The sequence below is a fragment of the Cajanus cajan genome, chromosome 10 (genome assembly GCF_000230855.2).
Source record: "Cajanus cajan strain Asha chromosome 10, NIPB_CcT2T_4, whole genome shotgun sequence".
Taxonomy (NCBI): Eukaryota; Viridiplantae; Streptophyta; class Magnoliopsida; order Fabales; family Fabaceae; genus Cajanus; species Cajanus cajan.
The window spans coordinates 31303823-31312450 of NC_138526.1; the positions used below are offsets into that span (position 1 = coordinate 31303823).

Consider the following 8628-nt stretch of genomic DNA (forward strand, 5'->3'; position numbering starts at 1 on the left):
AAACTTATTTAAGCTTTAATAATATATCTCCAACCTTTATTTATTTATTTTTTAACACCTATTTTTGGAAGTATTTTTTGATGAAAAACATATACTTCCAAAAAGTATTTTGTTGGCTTTTGAAAATTTTGCAAAATTCGAGTAAGTCGAGTTTTAGAAAGGTGACTTATAAAATACAAGTGTGTTTATAAATACAATTTCTGAATTTATACTTTTTTGTAGTTAAAAATTAGAAGACGTGTTTCATAAACACAATTTATTTTTTTTAAAAAAAATTTTCAAAAAAAAATTGTACTCGTATATTTATTCACGGATTTTTTTATTTTTCAAAAAAAAAGTATATTAAGCTGTGTTTCAATTGTTGACTTTAATTTTTTTATATATAAAAATTGAAGTCGTGTTTCAATTAATTAATATGACTTTTAATATTTTCCTTTTTATATATAGCAAAGTCGTGTTTTAAGTAATGACTTATTTTTAAAAAAGAAAATTAGGGGAAGTCGTTGTATATATAAACGCGACTTTACTTTGAAGTCATGTTTATATACACGACTTTCATGTATATTAAAATTAATTTATAATAATTGGTTTTTTTTTATTCACAAGTCTTTTTAATTTTTTGAATTTGTATGTGTTTAATGACAAATTAAATTATTTAATGTTTTTTAGTATTAATATTATGGTATTTATATTATAATTAATATTCGTTATTAATATAATATTCATCATTAATATTATGTCGTGTAGTATTATACATGAATTAAAAATTATTTAAAATTTTTACTTGAAAAAAAAAAAAAAAAAAAAGATGTGATCATGTTTCAACATGTTCAAAGCAGAACACGCACAAATCAACATCCACTTCAATAATTACATTTCTGTTTCTGAGATCTTCTTTTGTCGGCAACATGTCCTTCATAACCTTCCATATAAAATGAGACTCTTTTTAGGGATATATATTCTCCACATAAAAGATTATAGGCTTTTCATATAATTGTTCATTCCAATCCTTGTTCTTAGCCTTGACGGATTCCCATTCTTATAACTCTTAACATCGACGATGCTCAACTAGCCCCAATGTGACACCCAACTTCATATCAGAATATGTACCTCTTTCATAAAACATGAAATACTATTCATAGTTACCTAACAACAATTTTTACAATTCAATTGCTAAAAATGTTCTAAAAATCATATCATTCTTGTTAAAGACACCAAACATACTCATATTATTTCCTTATATAATAACCAATATATTCCCTTAAGTTTCTCATAAGAATATATGAATAATCCAAAATTCATATAATTAACTCAAAAAACAAAATTTTCCTCATACATATGCATGTTAACACCAATTATAATATTAAAGAATCATGAGAAAGACAGAAAATCAAAATAAACACAAATTTGAGGAATTCCCCTTCATATACACACATGCAACAAAAGGAATTGGGATCTCACTACTCAACATTCATTCCACATCTAAAGCGAAATTATTCACTCTCTTCTTACATTAGTAAACACTTAATGATGAACGTGAATCTTCAAGGTGATCTCTCACAAACTCTAATTCTCTCAATTTTTCAAAGTACAAGTGCACAGTGAACAAAATATGAGAAGTATAAAATGAAAAACTAACTTAATTCTCTCTTAAAAAACTTAACTTCTCACTAACCCAACAGTTAAAACAATTAACTCTAATTACAAAATCTTTCCCTCCATATTAAAATAATATGCATCATTTAATTATAAAACCGCATAATATATTTATATATATATATAAAATAGTTAAAACAATTATTAATACTAACTCAAATAATTATAAAAATAAATATTAAATAAAAAAATATATTAATAGAAAATTTAAGGTGTTACATAAAGAATATTTGTATCTTTTTAAAATATAGTAAAACTTGATTAAATTGATTAAGAGCGAGATATAATAACAATAATTGAGACGAATCAATACAAAAATATTATGTGTTCTTCTCGTTTAACTTTTTATCTATACTCATAACGCTTTGTAGCTACTTCACTATATTTTATAAAAGTGTTAAATTTTTTATTAACACTATTTAACATCTTCTTCTAGTATCTTTTTTATCCACAACATAATATGAGAGAGTCACGTTTTTAAGAGATTCATTCAAAATAAAACCACATGTTACAGTGGGTCAAATTTGAAGCAACATAAAATCCTACTTTTATATCAATTTTAATTTAAATCAATTTATATAATTTGAATTTTTTTAATCAGCATATTAATTAGTACCATTTAAAATAATTACTTTAAATTACAAAAAAAATGTTACCACTATATTGATTGTTGCATTAGTGATTAAATTATTAAATAGTCTTATATCATACCATCACATGTAATAAATATATTTTTAAATAGTGCTATAATCAATTTTTTTTTCCATAAATTAAATATTTTAAATACATATTATATAAAATATTGATCGAGACATAATGATCCAAACAATTTAATAATTCTTCCAGCAACTTATTACCAAAATGATTTTGTTTTTGTTGGGCACATAAGGATCAGATAGAAAGTGAAGAGGCGGTAAAAAGTGTAGTCAACTTAATACAAATGATATGATTACTCATAATTACAAGTTTAGACATTTACACTAAGGCTAACTAATAATCATCATCATCATCCTCTTGGTAATGCAGAGAGATAGATTGATGTCCTTTCAGTCATGAGAACAAGCTAGGGTATAAAGAAAGCAGAAAAGACACTAATGAGGCAGACAATAAAGCAAGCCCGTGATAGTAATAATGATAAAGTGAAGGCATGCATGCATATATGCATGCCACAAACTAATTAATTAATTAATAATAAGCTAGTATGACCACAAGGATTGGCCCATGTTGTTGGCCTGATCAACGACCATGTCCATGCCAAAAAGGGACTTGGTATTCGAAGTCAAGAGCCTGCTTGATTCGTACAAGTTCTCTGAGGATGAATTGGAGGCTTCATGAGGCACTGATGAGGGTTGTTGTTGTTGTTGTTGATCTGATGATGGTGTTGAGTATTGGCGCATTCTCATGTGCACAACCTCTGCTTGTGCAAGTGCCAATTGGGTTTGGAGCACATCAACTTGTTGCTGAAGAGAGGATATGGCTCCCACACATCCATACACAGGGTCCCTCACTCTTGCATTTGCTTCATATACCATCGAACTAACAGCATCACTTCTTTGGTGTTCAGGTAATTCCTGCATGCCAATTTGATATAAAAAAAAAAATTTTAAAAATATCATTTCCATAAGAAATATATATAATTATATAAAGTGACATCTACTACATTAAAAAAAATGATTTATATTAACAGATATTTTGTTCTTACAAACACGATAATTGTAAATAAAACTAAAATTTACTTCTACAATTTTACATATAAATATTTAGTATAAGTAAAACTCAAATATTTATATTTATAATTGTTTGTTATAGATGAAATTTAAATAGTTATTACTATATAACTTATATAATAGACAAATAGATCATCCGTAAGTTAACATAAAATAAATATTTATTTACATATTTTTAACTTTTAGTGATAATTTTTATCATTTATATATTACAAGTCAAATTTAATTTCTTGCGGTAAGATGATAATGCGTGACATGATATAGTAAATGGGTGTCTTAAGTGACTTTTAGGATAATGATTGTTTGCTCATAGTGAGTGAGGTTCGACCATTCAGCAAAAGGAAAAAAAAAAAAAAAAAGTTATATATGTGGCTTGCATGAATGTGTCCGCATGTAAATGTTATACAATTAAAGGGAAGAAAACCTTTACCGAAACCGATCACTAGGAAAACAATTATAAAACTGATCTTAAACAGGAGGCCATACGCTAGTGAATTTTTGACCATGATGCATATAGACTAGCTTTTTGAATTTGTGGTGATCGAGGGCTATGATGTAAATCAAAGGGGTTGTTTGGATGTAAACTGATCCTATGCTTAGTCAAAAAGGGGATGATATGGTGCACGTTGAAGTTGGTTACTTTGGAGGGAATTAGAAAAATATAGTATAGTTGACTATAGAGACTATGCTTATAGTATTAGAATTATAACACTTTGAAATACAATATACATCTCAATAAGTCATTGAAATCCTTGATTCCAAATTTTCGCCCAAAAAAAAATGAATGTTTTTCTTGGTATTGTATACTAGAATTTAGAGCAATTAATTAAAGAGTAATAATATTGAGCTTTTCACTTTAAAATTGTGCAATCTTATTGGTAACAAAAAATTAATGGATATTCAAGATTGATTAACTATACATCTTAATGGGTTCTACTGTTACATCATTATTTAAATAAACACCAAGAAGACATCCATGTCCAGGCTTGGAACCATATTTATCATGGTTAATCAGCTAATATATGTGATTGCTAGCAAAGAAGAAGAAGAAGCCAATATGTCATCAAGGTATCATGCTTACAAAATAATGATTTTTTAAAAAAATATTAATTTATATATTCGAAGGATGAAACATCTTTATCTGGGGAATCAACGTCACTTTTGGACATATTAATGTGTCTCTATCAATGTAACCCTGATTTTAAAGACAAAAGGAAAAGTTGAGCATACTAAAACTTTCTTTTTTCCTGAATTATCATTGCCCAAGGAGTCCAATACCAAAAGCCAAGCCCAAGCGGTGGTCATAAAGAGAGATGTTGAACATATTGGGATACATATAACCACCAGTAATGATGAGATTAACATCTTTTTTACTTTATCCTCTTCACACTGAGTGTGGCTTCAAGTAGTAAAGCTAATTTATATACATCTGATCCTTTGTCCTCTTTATATGGGCTAAGGAATCATATAGGGTAATACTAGTAGTCTAGTACAGTAGTACCTTACTTTAACAAAGAATTAAAGAAAATTATATTACAGTTATATAATTAAAAGTGTGGATAGTAGGGCCTGTTTCAACTGTAATTAACCACTATAACGGAAGTAAATATCGGAGGAAACAAAAGAAAGGTATCCTTTTCACTTTTCTTGGACAACTACTTTTAATTTAAGAAATAGAATATTTAATATGATAGATTAATATAGGGAGGTCACAAATTTACCTGAAGTTGTGTTAGTATATGGTTTCAAGATATTCTTGATAATAGCAGTTAGGGGGTGGAATAAGATTTTTTTAAGTATACTTAACCACAATTTTTTTTTATTAATTTGGATAAATTTTACTCTTAAAATTAGACTTAATATAATTTTTAAGAATAGATTTGAATTATGTTTCGCATCATTTCAATTTATCATTCATTCTTTTAAGATATATAAATTCTTAAAGTAATTATATTATACTTTGTATATCATTATATTATGTTTATAATATAATGACAATTTATTTTAAAATATATATTGTAAGATATATCTTAATGTAAGTTTTATATTTCTCTTATTTCATATATTTTATATTGACCAGATTCATTCTCATATATTTTGAGTCTTAATCATATAGGATTTGAATTTAAATAGATAATTTGATGAACTTTTAAGTCTAACGACAAGATAAGCATATTCCAATTTGTTTCACCCCTAATAGAATTTAAAATAAGATATCTCAGGTCCTAGGGTTTGTTTCAGATCTCAAAACGAAATTATATTCCAAGTTAATCAATCACTTTCGTACACCTAATAGTTAAAAGGGCTATATATAATTGGTTCTTCGAGTTCAAAGTTTGAATGCAGTTTCATAGCTTACAAAACAAGTTTAAAATTCTTTAAGATATACTAGTTATGCAAATTCAGGTTATTTTGTTGCTCATTTTAATTTTACCAATAAGTTTTGTTTAATACTGATCATTTTAAATTAGCTTTTAACTATCTACACATAAATATAGCTAGTTTTTAAGTAATCTACTTTTAGAATTCATCTAGGAAAAAGTAGTATGCTTGTTAACAATTGAATGATAATGAATGATATCTACAATTAATCAATTATGTATTACCGATTACCCAATGATTTTTTTTCTCTCTTTCAGAAAAATCATATTGTATTGCAGCGTGGCTATTGCACAACTTGTGCCTTAGTTTTTCTTTTTATGCTATTGATTTATTTGTCTATCAAAAAAATATTGAAGGATAAAGAATGGAAAAATGATAAAGAAAGAGGGAAAAATTTAAAATAGTATATTTGAATATTTCTCTAAGGATTAGGTGTTATTTGAAAATTTTTATCCACAAAAAATAATTTTTATAAATTTTAGTAATTACCAAACACCTTATGTATATTTAAAAGCTAAACCGATTACACATGTCTATCTGATTTTTAAATGTTTCCAACCATACCTTTAAATTAAAGCTATCTCCTAATAAGTTGAAGGGAAGGGGGGGGGGGGGGGGTGGTATATAAATTGTTCATACTTTAGATATGTTAGATAGAAAAGGATTAGTTATATGTTTAATTCTTGTGATGCAGATTGAATTAACCGTTAGAGAAGAAATTAGCAACATCCTTGTTTGTTTTTTTTTTTTTTCCCAATTCTCTTAAAACATTATGATTCTCCCGTAGATATATGCTCACGTTTTAAAATTTTTGCTAGGTATTTCACAGTTTTATTTTGTTTTTACCTTTTTGCCATCATGTTATTTACAGTAAATTTATCAAATATGTAGATGACTAATTTTGAGTCTCCCCAACTACTTTCAAATAAAAGCAGTTCACAGTTTTAAATTGTCACTCTGTTACAATTACCAATATTAAATGAAATTACAGATAAATTAATGTGACTTAGTGCAGCCGCCAGTATTATTGTAAACCCCTAAACCGTTCCTTTTTTTTATCAGCAAAGAAAGGAATTTATATATAAAAAAAGCATCTACATAATAATTCTTGTTAACATTCAATGTACGTAGCAAAAGTTGAATCGGTCCTAAAAAAGCATTCCACAACCGTATTTTCATGAAAACGACAGAAATTTCATGCGTGGATACGATGATAGAGATAGGAGAGGTGCATAAGAATTCGTAGTACCTGTAACATTTTGTTCACATTGCTAGCCCCGAAAACCTTGTGAACACTACCAAATTTCTGGGGTTCATCAGCAGGAAAATAAGGAGCAAACACGCAATCCCTCGTGCATCTCCTTCTTAGAAGCTTGCATGCAGCACATGGCGACATTGTACCTTGTTTTCTACCACTCTCCTTCATGTTCTTCCAAGTTGAAGAACAAGGCAATGTACTAAGCCCTTTGAGCTATAAGATTAACCTAACCCTAATCCTCAAACAAAATAATATTGGAGGCTAACTAGGTCTTAACAATGTGGCAAAAGGGATGAAAATGATGAAAGGAAAAAAAGAAGTTGAGAGGGGATCGGAAGGTGGACTTAAGGAGGGGGAATGGAGATGATGTTATATAGAGACGTTATGTGACAGCAAATCTTTTGTGGGACCACAAAAGAAGAGGCTATAGATTGTGCTGGACAAAATGATCCATTTTGATAAGATCTTTGCCCCCACCTTGAAAAATATATTTTGTCTCACTATTTTATTTTACTTTTTTTTTTTTTCTAAGGAGCTCTCGTAAGCTTTGGTGGCTTCGCCATTTGAAAGTTATTGGTTATTGATTAATAGGGTTGGGTTCAAAACATGAAGTGGTCTACTACTTCCTTGTGCTTGCAAACAAAAATTGTTGATAAGGCATGTAATGTTAACAGGGTTGTTGTTCTCTTCACAGTCAAGTACAATATTGGTCAGTGTTTCTACCTGGTCTTGTGTGTTGTGCTTTTTCTTTTTGATCCAAAAGTGCATATGGAGTTTTCCTTTTCTTCAATTCGATTCTGGGAGCTTTACAAGGTGAACAATGCTAGAACAGGTCAGTTTGTACGGGTATTGAAGAACTTGATAAGAAATAAATTAAAGGCAAAAGTTTAAGCTCCCACTATTTTAGATGCCAAAGATTTCAGAATAAACATGCTAAACCAAAATGTTATTAAGTTTAATTCACTACAAGAAATATTACATAAAGCGACATATAAAAAGTTTATTATAAGTATAATATATGTAGAGATATATCTATTTGACATATAATTACACACAATTTAAGTATTAATTTTGAATGAGATTTAACAACATATGTTATGTGTCACAATAATCTATACGCACACTTGTTAACAATGTACACATATTATATTTATTGTGTGAATAAAAATAGCTTTATAGTTATTATAAGATATATGTTATTATATGATAATTTTTTTGTAGAATTTTTTTTAATTTGTTCTCTTAATTTTAAAAATTTTCAATTTGGCTCCTTAAAATGTCTTTGTTAGCCTAAATTGGTCTTTCCATTAACTTACCGCATTAATTTGGTCAATTTGATGACTAATGATAAACTATGAACACTATAAAAAAAATTATCATGTAGTTATACACATTTTTATAGTGATACAATATTTGTTATTTAAAATTATTTTTACATATATATAAATATAATATATATTAGTATATTATTAAAAAATATTGGTATAAGTTATAAAGACATATAACATATATTATTGAATCTCATTCAAAAACAATTCTTAAATTATGTGTGGTTATATGTTAAATAGATTTATATTTACATATATTGTACCTAAATGGACACTT

At 27.5% G+C, this 8628-nt stretch overlaps 1 protein-coding gene across 1 annotated transcript; it reads right to left on the reverse strand.

Moving 5' to 3' along the window:
* Positions 1 to 2562: 2562 nt before the first annotated feature.
* Positions 2563 to 7382, reverse strand: LOC109811527 (LOB domain-containing protein 4). Its single transcript, XM_020375288.3, has 2 exons — positions 7015 to 7382; positions 2563 to 3227 (listed from the first exon to the last, which is right to left on the reverse strand). The coding sequence occupies exons 1-2, from the start codon at positions 7189 to 7191 to the stop codon at positions 2853 to 2855; spliced, it is 552 nt and encodes a 183-aa protein (XP_020230877.2). The 5' UTR covers positions 7192 to 7382; the 3' UTR covers positions 2563 to 2852.
* Positions 7383 to 8628: the final 1246 nt, after the last annotated feature.

Bases quoted from the DNA above. Each gene is read 5' to 3' on its own strand.
- LOC109811527 (XM_020375288.3), bottom strand. From the start codon at position 7,191: ATGAAGGAGAGTGGTAGAAAACAAGGTACAATGTCGCCATGTGCTGCA. The intron at 3,228-7,014 runs GTACTACGAATT...ATTGGCATGCAG, and splicing joins ATGTGAACAAAATGTTACAG to GAATTACCTGAACACCAAAG.